This window comes from Spodoptera frugiperda, chromosome 12, assembly GCF_023101765.2.
Source record: "Spodoptera frugiperda isolate SF20-4 chromosome 12, AGI-APGP_CSIRO_Sfru_2.0, whole genome shotgun sequence".
NCBI lineage: Eukaryota > Metazoa > Arthropoda > Insecta > Lepidoptera > Noctuidae > Spodoptera > Spodoptera frugiperda.
This window is the reverse complement of record NC_064223.1, coordinates 12782548-12797726: the sequence shown is the minus strand read 5'-3', so window position 1 is coordinate 12797726 and position 15179 is coordinate 12782548. Positions and strand designations below refer to the sequence as shown.

General features: G+C 35.2%; 1 protein-coding gene across 6 annotated transcripts; it reads left to right on the top strand.

Annotated features, from left to right (window-relative positions):
* The first annotated feature begins 246 nt into the window (after nt 1-246).
* LOC118262554 (peroxiredoxin 1) lies at nt 247-14781 on the top strand. 6 transcript variants are annotated; one of them, XM_035574022.2, is made up of 7 exons: nt 295-411; nt 1643-1776; nt 9316-9456; nt 10799-10978; nt 12274-12413; nt 12865-13033; nt 14157-14781. In XM_035574022.2, the coding sequence occupies exons 2-7, from the start codon at nt 1673-1675 to the stop codon at nt 14302-14304; spliced, it is 882 nt and encodes a 293-aa protein (XP_035429915.1). In that variant the 5' UTR covers nt 295-411; nt 1643-1672; the 3' UTR covers nt 14305-14781. The 6 variants fall into 6 exon arrangements, with proteins under 6 accessions (XP_035429917.1, XP_035429920.1, XP_035429915.1 ...); XM_035574024.2 differs by lacking the exon at nt 1643-1776 and having other exon boundaries at nt 247-411; XM_050697181.1 differs by lacking the exons at nt 295-411; nt 1643-1776 and adding an exon at nt 931-949.
* The last annotated feature ends 398 nt before the right edge of the window (nt 14782-15179 follow it).

Genomic DNA, 15179 nt, shown 5'->3' with positions numbered 1-15179 from the left:
TCAGGTGATCTCACACTTTTATAATTTTTAAAAATACATAAATAATTTATTTTCTCAGTCCTAATATCTTCAACAAATAATAAAATTCTAAAAATATTTATGTTTTATTATTTCAGTGAAATACTCCTTCAACAGCGTAATTTTCGAAGACGTATTAAAAGTTTTGTGACGTAAATAAACTGATATAATTAATAACGAATTAATTCCAGTCAATGACTGTTTTTATAAATTTTTTGAGAATCTTAAGTTGAATTAATTTTTTATGAAACTGATACTGGCAAGCTATACCGGCGCGCGACGCCATCTTTTCCAGCCGGCGGCCGGCGCAATCCAACTGTCATTTATTTTGTAACCGGACGCTGGACGTGCGTGTTGTTCGTCGTTTTTTATTCATTCGTCACATTTTATCAAGTAAGTGGAATCTTATTAGTTTCTAATATTGTTTAATTTTATTCCAGCATGTACATTTTATTCGTTACTATCAATGATTTCTTGTGTTTTTCCTTTTCTAACGAGGCATTGTAAGCAAATGAATGGCTAGGAAGTGAATGGAAGATTCTACTGGAAGTAAAAAACGTTGACGAGATCTCGCTCGTGGTCATGACATGCTTATTCAGTCAGCACGTAACCACGAACACTAATTGTTGTTGTAATTACCTATAAAATATTTTTAAAGGGATTATTGTCTAGTAGGTACGTAAAAAAATATCAAAAGTATGTTGTGTGCATGTTACAATGGATAGTGTAGATGAGTGTAGTGGTGACCGTTAGTTTAGGAAACTTCAGAATGTTCGGGATGAAGGAATAAAGAGTTTCGGCTACCTATAATTTTTTTTACCATTTTTAAATCGAAGGTCATGCAAGAAGCGGGCAATATTAGGAAAAGGCCTCGCTGTGAGTCTGAGGACGAAGTCACAGGGAATTTAGCGAAAAAGATAATAGGAGAAAGGTAATTTTTCCACGAAATAAAAAGAATATTACTCATAATTAAGGTACACAATATTTTTGTACCTATATCCATCATATTAGTTAAATTAAAACTACATAAAAATAAACAATTTCTTTGTTAGATTACATGCAATCTTAATGTTTCGTGGAACTTGGGGAATTTTCAAGGTGACAGATTTGGCATGATGCTTTATGCCTTTGCCATTGGACAAGAAAAAAAAATCCTTGAAGCCGCTATTGTTGCCAGAAACAGATTCACAATAATTTTTAGCAATTATCTATGGTGTAGGTGCTCAGATTTTTGAGGTTTTATGCAAATTATTTTATTTTGGAAGGTGTCGGTCAGTTTTTGAAAGATTGAATATTTCATTGCATGAAACTGATTTTGCATGCCTTGATTTCAAATTCATCTGTTCGAAGCCATTTTGAATATCATTAGGCTGAAATATTGGATAAATATTGTGTAACTTTGAAATTGCATGACTCAGCTGTCCTCATCTTAGGTAACTTGAATATTTTTTTAAAAATAAGTTTGTTATACATTTTTCTTAGTTTTTAACCTAATTAAAGATGATATGGATGTGATAGGCAGATTACTATTGAATGTATTGTGTTACCAAGTGTAGAACATAACAATAAGTTAGGAATCTACTTTCAGTTTAGCAATGGTACTAATTCTTTAACATTTATTTAGTTGAAAAATTATCAAGTGTCAGCTGCAAAGATGTCTATGGACCACAGATGTTATTGCCGAGGTGATGAGGACACTGGTATAGACCTCGAGAAGCCTGAACACCTGTTGCCCATGATGAGGCCGTTCTCTATGAGGTGCTGATAAAGTTCATGTTATAAAGTACTCTGCAGTACCTATGTATGATTGGGTAGTTAGTTACTTTTGATTAGAGTAGTATATTTTGTCAGTTGTCTGTAGTTTGTTTGATAGTTAGATATGAATTTTAGTATTGTATTAGTCATGTGTGACAAGTTTAGACCTGTATAGAATATGTAACAATGTAAATTTTATACATAATTAATTATGATGTTGACAATTAGTATAAATTGAGAATTGAACATTTAAATATGTGTGTATTGACAATTAATATTTTTTTTAGTAATTATTTTAGTGAGAAGGCCATGGGTTATGCCCACAATAAAAAAATTACCTTCACTTAGGTAACTGTCTTCAAAATTTCTTATATATGAAAATCTTAAGGTATCCTAGAAGTTGTATTGAAGTTCATCCTATTGGAAGATTTCTATAACTAAGGAGCAATCCTTTTGTATTACTACCTACTCCATTGTTTTTATTAACTAAGTATACATACAAGTACTTAGTATATAAATTAACAGAAACTACAAGGTACACCAGCCAACCACTTAACTATTCCTATTAGAATAAGAAAAAAATGTTAATTTTTAATTAGTGCTTTAGAGTTAATTATTTTCTTTTAGAACTTCTGTGGCATAGAAAAACATATGACTTTTTAATATTTCGATAAATGAAGAATGATGAAAGTGGACTTTGATCAGGAAACATTTAGTAACCCCTGGTTTATAGACATGAAAAATTATTGTTCATCTTAATTTCTTAATACCATACTCAGTAATTTAATAATATGTTCACTTAACCCAGTCCTTAGCTATTGTTTTCAGAACATAATTGAATGGAGTACCTACTTGCCTAGTTTAAATAATCATTAAAATTCTCTGAGCAGAAATGTTAAAAAGCATTTCATCTAATTGAGGCCACATATGGCATAAAAACTTATTTTAACGTCATCAAATGAAGTTGAATAACCTAATAACTAGTTACTTAGGTACCTAAACACCATTAAAAAGACGTGGGATTTATAGTACAATAAAACTTTTTTAGGTAAATTATCCAAATATTAAAAAAATACATATTTATTCAGATTTTATGGAACTTACGGCATTTTTATATTTTAACTTCAAATTACTTTTTACTCTCATAAGATTTGTTTAAAAAACTGTATACCTTTGTATTTCACCTATCCATTTTATAATACCTATATTCAAATAAACACAATTATATTACATCTTGATATCGCATTTAATCTTACATTTTAAAACTAATAATATTATCAGTAGTTTACAGTTAATCTAAACTAACACATTATTTACAACTTAAAAATACCAAAAAAAAAAAGGAATAAAAACTAACTTAAAACTAAAATAAAGGCGTTAGGCGTGGTTAGGCGTCGAAGTACTCGTCCGCATCGCTGTCATAAACTAATAATTAAAACTAACATACAATTTAACATATTTCAAAATACTGCAATGAAAATGAAATGTCTACTTTAAGGAAACATTCACAGGAAAAAGCCAATGAAAACAAAAAAAAATATGCCAGTTGGTTATACCCACCAACATACTTTAAATAAGAGTGAGTAATACAGATTTTACAAGTCTATCTCTAAATATTTGTAAATACTTGAACTTGCATGTTAATCATGGTTATAAATATTCATTGTCACTGAGTCATCTCATTTGCATACTTTCTTACCTACTCTACTGTAGGTATTCCACTATTGCTGATAATTTCATCATCTTCAATGACTATTGTCATCCAATTTTGACTAACCATGACGTCACGCTGTGGCATTGATATTTTGCACTTATGTGAGAAATGGTATAGTTCCAATTAGTGACTAAGCAAGAGATTCTTTTATAGTGGAGGTTTTGTGTTTGTATTAACTTGATGACTAGGAATAATATCATGTACCTGCTTGGTGAAAAGGAAATACAACTAAAAGTGGTGACTTAATCCTGGAATTTCCTAAGTGTTTAGTCACTTGGATCACTCATAATTTAGAAGATTTCGTCGCAGTCGTTTTAAGACCTACCCGAGTCCTCAAGTATGATTATATACATTCATCATATTTTTAGAATTGTCAGTCCTCAACAGTCTAACCGTTAATAGGTATACGAAATTGGACTATACTCGGTTCTTATCGGCCATTCCAAATCGAAGTCAAGGCTTCAAATCCATCAATAATCTTGTCACTAATTTATTTAGACAAATTGGTTTTGATGATAAAAACCTTCGATTTCGTTCCAATAGTTTCTAAGTGGCGTCACGATATCGCATTTAGTATCTTTATCTTTCTAAATTGTTACAATATTACTTTTATGGTATTTCGTTGAAACAATTTACTTTAAATTGCCTTTGCTATGTCTAAAATCTAGATAAAAGCCAGACTAAGTTACGTGTCTGCCTTTTGGGGGTTAAAAATTTCAGGGTTGCTGGGGAATCGGGGATAATGAAGATTGGGAAAGGGGTAATTGGCCTCCGGAGGTAATTAACCTCACACACAACGAAACACAATACAAGCATTGTTTCACGTCGGTTTTCTGTGAGACTGTATCACTCCGGTTGACTCGGCCCATTCGTACTGAAGCACATTTTAAGTGTGGGAGACTTAGCACTGCCCACGAAGCTTATTGACATAACTGTGACATCACATACATTCGCGTGGGTAGAGAACAACAAGTACATTCTCAATCAAAAAAATACTCTTAGACACAATTTTGAGTAGCTATAGTATAGGTACTGCGTTTTTCTACCCGAACGGGATTTATTACTTAGGACCTAGGCATATTGCCAAGTGTGAATCTTTTGATACACAATGTGCAAGTTTGTTTATCCCCAGTTATTGTCTTATCATTGTCAAGATAAACACATACAAACAGCTTAGCATTATCTATTCAGTGCAGCATTATTTACATTTCACTGTAGATCCACAATGAAATCAATTCCAGTTCTTTCTGGAAAAGTCCAAAATACAAAACATCTTAAAAGTTCTACACACGACAAGAGGAGGTAGAAAGCATATTTGACGAACGTTGACTACTAACTGAAGAACAATGCGTTTGAATTTGAACTTTTCACTCCAAAAGTATTTTTCAGTTTCCCACGTCTTATAGACTCTCTAAAGCCCTGAGAACTCTTCATAACGGGCCATTGTCCTCCTTCCCAGGGTCTCAAACTTGGAAACCATTCTAAAAAACATGTTCACTGGTGGAATGCTCAGTGGGTATTTGCAATATGGAACAGGAGGCTTGCTAGTTGGACTCTGGAGAGAAACTGAGAAATATACCCACACGGTCCACGAATGGCAACCACAATATTTGGACCGATATCTGTCGGAAGAATATAGGTTAGTTTAGCCCAAGTTGCTGTAGGTAGCCTAGTAACAAACACGTTTTCGTGCTTACGTAAAGATTTTTTTTTTAATTTTATTTATGTCAAGGGTTGATTGAGTTAGTTCCAGAAATGCCTATATATGGGATTGCGTTTTAGATAAAAACCCATTTTTAGTCCTCCCTCGAGAGGACAACGTTGGGGATGACGAATATAAATAATCAAACAGGTGTCCTTTACGAAAATCAGACGACTGCAAACTGCAATGATGTCATAGACGTCTTAAAATAATGGGCATAGATTGCGACACCAACAGGAAAAATGCTTGCTTACCTGGAAAAGTGTAAAGTCCTCGATTACGATTACAAACAATAACTATTTTGAGAATCTAAACGGGTTTCCTTATTATTCAGTCAATTAATAAATAAAGATTAATTTATATATTTTATACACCTACCCGAAAAACTAGAAAGATAAAAATTTCGTAACATTGGACGTTGGACGACCTTGAATTTTGACTCGGAACCAAATGAGAGGCGGTTTTTACCGACGCGACAGTGTCTTTGATTTTCGTAGAATTCTCCTATGCATTGTCTTATACATATTTCTTTAGATATTCATAGCTGTTTATTACTCCTTGTGGACGTTTTATTATAGGACTTTTATATCGAAACGAGCCTTTCGTTTTAACTCCTGACCGCATTCACGGTCGTTAACCAGGCTTCTAGCATTATTTAAAAATAAAGTCTATTAAATGGTTTAAATTACTTCAAAAATAATCCACATTTACTTAGTAATTCATTTATGACGACGTGGGAGCTCAATGCTTCGACACGAATTGGTCAGTTCATTTATAATTCTTCTAGTACCTCTCCTCTAGTGTTGTGACTAGCCATCTGCTCATTTGCCCAGAAAGAAAAACCTGTGAACTTGTTAGTAGATATTTTAAGTTTTGGAAGCCTATTTCCTTCCCATCCCAAACTCTCAAATTCCTAACCCACAAAAGAGCACACACTTATAACTCCTCTGGTGTTTCGGGTTTCCATTGGTGGAACCTACTATCAAGTGATCCGTTTATTATACCCATACGGTTATTCGTTAGCCACTTAATACAACGCTATTAGAAATTAATTCTTTAGATAACTCATTTGGTTAATTATTTATTTTCCTACATAACCATCTAACCTCAACCTTTGACATTCAATAGATAAAATTGTTGTGTAACTCCGCACCATGGAACATTCTCGCCGACTTTCAGTGTATAAATAACTACACACACAAGTAATATTTTCATGATAAGATCAAAAAAATATACTAAATTTTGTTTTAAGGAATATCTAATTCCGTCCCCAATTCTCTACTAACTGTAAAATATCCTCGAATGGAACAATGCCGTTTCTGGAAGTGTCCAACAGACAATTTCAAAAACAGCATAATTCTAAGTAAAACACACACATGGCCTATTTTATTGTTCTTTCACCATATTATTGAATTATTGACTAGGCACCTACGTCATTACTCATAACTATTTATAGACCTTAAACGGAATATATCCGGAGCACATACCTATATAGGACCAAGGGGGAGGCCTTTGTTCAGCTACGTTTGGCTGATGATGATGATGATGACATACCTAGATAGCTATTTGGCATTCTGTTTCATTCATTTGAACACAATATTTATCATCTGTCTATCTTTTAAAGTTCTATTTTATCAACCCTCCATCGGTTTTTTCCTAAATATTTCTACACGAGTGAGTTCCTAAATTAATTCCACATAAGTATTTTTATTGACATGTTGAAGCGCCACTCGTTGCATTATCTTATCGATCTTGACGTGACACACATCGTTCAGCCGGTGACTGTGAACTTCAAATTTCGAATTCACTTCAGGCAGTTGACCGTTTGTGTTCCCAGTGATTAGACGTCTCTGAAGTGAGTCGTTTTATTTTTTTTTAAATGTTTTTTTTTTCTCGTACAATTTTAAATTAAGTGGTATCGTGTTGTGTGTGAATAATTTTAAATTTATTTTACGGTTTTTTTTTATATTGGATTTATGTGCGTTTTTTTTTTCGTTTAACAAGCAGACGTACTTTTCACCTGATGGTAAGCAATCGCCGCCGCCCATGGACACTTGAAACACCAGAGGCATTACAAGTGCGTTGCCGGCTTTTTGGGGTTAGGTTTGGGGGTTGTTGTTTGGGAATTGGGGATTGGGAAGATTGGATAGGGGGGGGGGGGGGTATTGGGCCTCCGGTAACCTTACTCACACAACGAAACACAACGCAAGCGTTGTTTCACGTCGGTTTTCTGTGAGGCCGTGGTATTACTCCGGTCGAACCGGCCCATTCGTGCCGAAGCATGGCTCTCCTACTTTTGTGCGTTTGTGAATTAGCGCTCCTGCAGGCGATGCCGTCACCGCATCGTCGCCGCGCCGACGCCGCGCGCATTCCTCTGTCTGTCTGTTTGACAGAAACTAACAAGCTAATTCATTCCATTACCGACCGCGAACGTGCACCCCGCGAGATCGCACGTAATTCAAACATGTCTAATATAACGAAAAAAAACGAAGTTTGGGGTTGCTTTGCGCGGAGGCGGCGCGGCAGCGGCGCGGTGCCGGCATCGTCCGCAGGAACGCTTAGGCCTTTGTCTGAAAATAGGTGTTGTCTATTTTAATTTAAAAATAATAATAATTTAAATATTTTTTTAAAACAAGTTTCAATAGCTGGACGTTGCTGAATTTGATTAAAATGTGGTTATTTAATTATTTAATCAAGTTTTTATATCTCCATTATTATCTTATCCTAAAACCAAAAGCCACTAAACGTACACGCGTGAAGATAACTATTTCATTTAATTATTATTTAAAAACAATATAATAATTATTATTTTTCTTATACATAACTTAAGTTCAACGAGTTAACCGAACGAGCGGCGTTCTCGCGGTGTTACTTCAAAACGTGACGGCTTGGTTAAAATATAACGGGACCTGCACAGTTATTATCTTGGACCAGTTACATAACAGTCACGATGTACATGTTTACTGAGATCTTATCGTTCATTTTCCCATTGTGTCAAATGGTGTCAAATCTTTAGTTGGTAGACCATACATAGTGTAACTGTATATGAAAAATATGAAGTTTGCAACTTTATTGAAACTAAGAACTTTGTAAAACTAAACTGCTTTTTAAGTCCTTACTTCATTCATTCATATCAAGAAATTAATGACAAATCATAATTTCTAACGGCAATGAATCTGCTGTATGTTCATTCTGTGTATGTATTTCATACATGTAAATTTACATGTAAAAATAATAATAACCAACCCTGTCATTTCTTTTACTTTGTACTTCCATAGTGCATACAGGGATAATCGCCGGCAACAATTGCGGGCCTCTGCGAGTTACGCCTTCCAAAGGTCCGGGACCCTGTGGTCCCGTGAATGGAAAGGTCATACAAAATAATAATAAAAAAGGCTACAACTCAAAAATTTCAGTTATCTACCAAACATAGCCTTCAGCATTCAATAAAATTATTATCACGAACGTACACATTAAGATAGCTTTATTTACGTTGGTACTAGGAATATAATATCGTTTCATAGTAATTGTATAGGAATTCGAGACGGATGCGATAACAGTGATAATCTCGTACCTACAGTTACCACGGACAGATAATTGTAATTAAAATTAATTCTTTATGTACAACAAATAAGAGTGATATTAATTCAATCGTGATCTACTCTGCAGTGTTAACACACCTGTGTTGTAAAGGTGTTCATTATTAATCAAATAAACAAAAGTAGAAGTAGCTGATATGTTGTGGTAGATATCTATTTCATTTTATTTATTATCTCTAGAACCTTCTTAAATAATTAGGCGTACAAAATGTAATAATAGTACAATAGTACGTATCTAAGTAAATGTTGTTTTGTACCTCACTATAGCTTAGGCTTTAGGCGCCAGCGATAAGTAATAACTCCATATCAGCAGTGCATAGTATCAGTAAAGTTCTAGATTATTCCACTTGGAACACAAATCATCTTTACATCATACCTTAGACAAAACAATACAATCTACAATGAATCTTGTTTCTCAAGTCATAGGGTTACAATTCCGTTAGCAGTTACCTCTTCAGTTATAAATAATGAATCACGGAAATAGCAGTCTTGTTTTCGTGCTTATAAGGTTGTAATTTGTTTTCCAGTTTCAACAAGATGCCTCTCCAGCTGACCAAGCCCGCTCCCCAGTTCAAGACCACCGCTGTCGTCAACGGCGAGTTCAAGGACATCGCTCTCTCCGACTACAAGGGCAAATATGTAGTACTGTTCTTCTACCCATTGGACTTGTAAGTACATTACAATATTTTTGTATTATGTGTATTATAACTTCCGTAAGACATGTTTAAATGAATGCTATTAAATCTTTCTAACGTTTGTAAATGTTTGACAAAGGAACTCCATTAGTTTTAAGCTAGGTACGCTAGGGGCGTTGGACGTTTCATATTCATGAAACTAGTAGTTTTCTCGTCAAACAGTTACGTGAGTAATCCGTTAAACATAGGTCTTTTTTGTCTCTGTCTTTATTAGACGAGTTTCCGAAAGCTTACTTTTTTTTGTTTGAATATTAGAGTAGTATAATACCTAAGCCTATACACATTGAGGTGTCAGATTTTGAGTTTAACACTATTTAGATCAAGTTTCTGTAATGTTCCATTAGTTCCTTATAATTTTGGACTGATTTGTCCTTCAATATGTAGTTTCAATAATGCCTGTTCTTACGTCTATGTCTATTTAAAACTAAAAGGTCGAAGGCCACCTCTGCTATCGCTGTTCTTATCTTCTAATCCTTTATGTGCTGTATCTACACAATAATTGTTACACTAACTCCTATCGTGGCTATCTATTTATAGCTCTAACAGTCCCACTCATTCCAAATATTATCATGCGCTTATGTCATGACCTGATACTATTAGAACTATTTTATAATGGCTGAAATATGTCTTGAGTAATCTTGTAATCACCGTTAGACGATATCATACAGTCACAAAGAAAACAATCGTCGCATATTCATTGAACCTTAGTATAATCTACTACTGACCTTTGTTAAAATAAAACCAAAAAAGAATACGTTTCATTCTTTAAAATTATGTAAAGTGATGTTATTATGGATTCAGTTCTTTGAACCGGCCGCACGACATCCGCTTCGAACCGGTCCCATTCATTACCACACAATCGTAATAAGCGACTCGTAACCCACTTAGCAATCGCTAGCTTATGGTTGTCAAAGAGTCACAGTAAAGAAAATTAGTCCTTTCATTAATTCCTTAAAATCCTATAAATAAGATAAAGTGATGTCACACCACACCGGTGGTATGTAACACCATGATATCATACTTTAGTCTCTAAAGGATTGGAAACTAACCGAGAACCGTGTAACAGCCCTAACACATGAATGCTGACTATAAATTCTATGGTGGATTCCTATTGTGAGCAATAAATTGCAAACTCTTTATATCGATCGGTATTTGTGTGCGGAATGTCTGTGTACAGAGATTAGGTCATTCATTTGCGTTGGAAGCAATTAAAATACTTTTAGCTTCAGCAGGGCTTAGCCTTGGATTAGGTTTCATTCCCCATCGATCTATGGTGCTTCTGTGAACCCGTTATAAGGTAAAGGACTATGTTCAGGGAGGCCCACATCACCGCTGAAGTGAAGCAAGAAATCTCGAAAGCAGTCACTGTGCCCTCTCCGTCTTTTCTGCAAATGCTTCAGAAAGCAGTATGTTCGTGTCAGCGAACTCCCACCGAGGTTCCTAATGACCATGAGCACCAAGTAACGAGGGACACTAGCCATGAGAAAAAGAATGGGTAAAGGGAAAGGATTGGTTACAACGAGTGTTTGTGTTGAGGGACGGCGCGGTTTATGTTGTTGCTTATACTCCGGTCCTTAGCTTGCTTTGGTTAAGTTTGTCGTTATAGTTTACTTCTTCGATCATCGCTTTACGTCGGTCTCTAGCTAAGTCATAAAATCTTGCCCATCATCGTTAGTCGATAGGTGACGTACGAATCATTTGTTTTACGTGACAAACAAAACTTGTCACATAATTCTTATTACAACTACAAACTTCATACGTCGAGTTCTTTACGACCGAGTTTTAATCGTAATCGAGTTGTAACCACATGAGAAGCGATCTCATTGTAATTACCTGTTTATAATTCCACGCATGTGGCTGTGGATGATCTTTGGAACGACACGTCACCTGTGTTCAGTGCGCACGCGCCATTGTTTGATTGTAAACCGCTAAATGAGTCACACTCGTGTGCAATGTGACGCTGCGCTGTCTGCCGTGGGCCACGTGGAAATAAATAAGCAAAAATCGTTCAGTTGTTTTTTGCTAGAATATATGGAATGTAATTGTTGGAGTAAATAGGTAGCAAACGCAGACAACATGAGATGTTTTTATACTTAAAAAAACTGGCGAAGATCTAAAAATTCTTACAATGTTTTGCTGAACATCAGATCCAAAGGTCTAAACTCCAGCAGCAATGAATAAAAAAAGTTAGTCAGTCATAATCTCTGCTCGTAAACTTTATCATGATTTGCGTATAAAATCGCGTCACCTCAGCAAATTAAATATTGTCAACATTTATATCTATTTGCTCACTTTAATTTAATTTTCGGTGTCGCTGACCCTGTACGTGTCAAACTTCAAGTAGAGATAAGATATTGTGTACAAATTAAATAATATGATATGAAATTCGCATTGTAAAGTGTGTAAAATATAATTTGTACCAGTTTTTCTGATGTTGGTTTAAGAATTTACATTTGTATAGCTGGTATTTTGAACAAAAATTCTTGGAAAACAATACATGTAGTATATGGGTAGAACACTCACACCGAACTGTCTTAAACTCCACAAACACAAAACCAATCCCTTCTACTTCACAGGGACCTTAAATGTTACCATGCTAGTGTCTCGTCTTGGTGCCTTATTATAAGATTGCTAAGTTTACTGGGAGCTTCATAAACTGATACAGAACTCTAAATACTATGAAATAGAAATCATAATTAAATAAGATATCAATATTAGTCTTGCGTCACAACAATGACTTGTTTTTCTAACAAAATTGTTACTACATAATATCGATTGTCTTGTCCACAGCACTTTTGTATGCCCCACTGAGATCATCGCGTTCTCTGAGCGCGCTGATGATTTCCGCAAGATTGGCTGCGAGGTCATCGGTGCCTCCACTGACTCTCACTTCACACATCTTGCCTGGATCAACACCCCACGTAAACAGGGTAAGCACACATCAATGTTTTAAGAATCATTGTATCGTCTAGTTGTTTAAAACCTGTTCTATAAAGCATTTGAAGTTTGCTATCTATCTCTGGCATCATCCATAAGCCATAATTGCGGAAATAAAAAAGAAGTTGATTGGCATTAAATACTAGCACAGCATTATAAACATTCAGGAATGTGTCATGTCATGATTTGTACACATTATTTAACTTATCGCTTAATGTAATTTTAATTTATCAACATAAGTATTAATTTAATCACTGTAATTAATAAAAGTTTATCTTACAAGTCTGCTTAAATAATGTAAAATACCTTCATCTTTTGTGCAAAATGCATCTATCACTTGGAAATTATTCAGTTAATAAGAATAATGTTCACTACTAGCTAAGCTGACATACACAAGGACACCATACCATGCACATGTATAATCACACATGAAATTGTTTGCAGGTGGTCTCGGCCCCATGAACATTCCCCTGATCAGTGACAAGTCACACCGCATCGCCCGCGACTACGGAGTGCTGAACGAGGAGACCGGCATCCCATTCAGAGGCCTGTTCGTCATTGACGACAAGCAGAACCTTAGGCAGATCACCGTCAACGACTTGCCTGTTGGCCGGTAAGCATTCTTTGTTAATTAGTTTTTATTATAACATTGAGGTGACAAGCAAACTTATGTCATAAGATGTCTAGTCTAAAACGTAAGTCCGCAAATATCAGAAGGGTAGCTCACACAACAGACAACCTTGTAAAATCGTGAACAAAGCAAGTGTTAGTTGAATTTAAGTCTTAAGTTGTTTAATTTACCTGTTACATAATTATAATCTTCACTATACAGAAAAAGCATTACAGCCTCTCATTAAAATAATTTCTAATGTATTCACATACAGAGACAAAAACCTCGCTGTTTACGTAACATGTAACCTTTGGTCAGTGAAGTGATAATAAGCACTAAGTGCCAATAAAAATATATTGTTCATTGATTGATAAGTTATCGCCACTCGGTCGGTACAATCACTAAAGAACTGTTGTTTAGTTTCCTATTGTTTTAAAGCATAACAAATAAAGTAATGCGAGAATTTATTTTGCAGACACAGTACCACAATTATACTTCGTTCCGTTTAGATTCTGCAAAGCAGTAATTACCAAAGTATCTCGAATATTAATTTCTCATATCAACACGATTCGCGACCTTAGCGTGCGTGAAAATGGTCGCAATGCCCAAAGGCCCATTTTATCATAGAATTAGAAATTAATTACTTTGTTATGGCAATCCAAGTGTCAAGTGCCGAATGAAATTTATATCAGTCATCAAGTCTTCATTTTTAGGCAACAAATTAAACAATTTATTTATTAAGCTGTCAGTTATTACTTTTGTTCAGGGAATATTCTAGATGGTGTGAGTATGTGCTATAACTGTCATAATGGCGTGCAACCCACCATGTGCGTGTCATATGCCAGTTCTCATGTTGTGTTAGCGTTAGCGATATACTGCCGGCCTTCAGTTTATCATTATCTAATTAAATTACTACTAATGCAAGAATTTTCCTTCCCTCGATATTAATAAATATCGAAGTTAATTAATTCGATATTCATTATTTGTTGATGTCTAACACAAATAGTTAAGTCTATATCAAAAAATTGCCAATGTAATACAGAACTATTGAAATTGAACCTCACGTATTAAACAATGAATGTCTATTAGGAAAAAATCAAAAAATTTTCTCTTACGTCTTTCTCAGATCTGTGGAGGAGACCCTTCGTCTTGTGCAGGCATTCCAGTACACAGACAAGCACGGAGAGGTGTGCCCAGCCAACTGGCAGCCCGGCTCCAAGACCATCAAGCCCGACACCAAAGCTGCCCAGGAATACTTCATCGACGCCAACTAAACACTACACAACACCACGTAGGCGCGGCTGAACGTTGATATCCCTCGCTAGTTCGAGCACCAACCAAAAGATGCCGCTTTTATAAAAATCGTATAACTTTTGGTCCAACATATCGAAATTCAGCCGCAAATAAATTAGTTCCCTTATCAACGGAAATTGCACTCGCGATGATTATCATGTCTCTCTGTTCATAGTCGTAAGTGCAATTTTCGCTCTAGCACACTGAATGCCGAAAATTGGAGTTGAGAAGTAATCTGAATCTCAGCGATAGGCCTGTTCATCTTCCTGTCCTTGCAAAATAACATCAATTCAAGGACCGGTAGACAGGTACAAACTCCTATTTTCCTTTAAAGCTGGACAATAATAAAAATGTAGGTCACTAAGGTGCTTAGTACCTCGTACGCAATCAGTATTCAACGGAGATCCTATGATATTGTACTCTACAATCGAGGCTGTAATAAAAGCTAATGTACTCAATTATTTTGTTTTATTACCTACCTGAAATAATGACTTACCACTGTACATAGTCACTCGTTTAATGGTTACTTAATACAGTCCTTGGCAATTATTTTCGAAACAAAATCGTTACTAAGGAATAGTTTTAATGAAAGGCAGTAAGCAATCAACTAATCTTTGACGAAGACAATTTTTCGCATGATTTTTACCAAAACCAGCATGTGGATCTACTCAGAATTGCCACTAAATCTGCATTCTTAGGCACATTATAATAGTCGTAAGTATAAACAGTTCAAATAGTGGCATAATTACTATTTATTATTTCCCCGAAAAGTTAATTACAAAGGTGAAGGGATTACAATATTCGCACAGGAGTCAGGAGACCCATTGTCAATCAACCACAAGGCAAACACTACTGA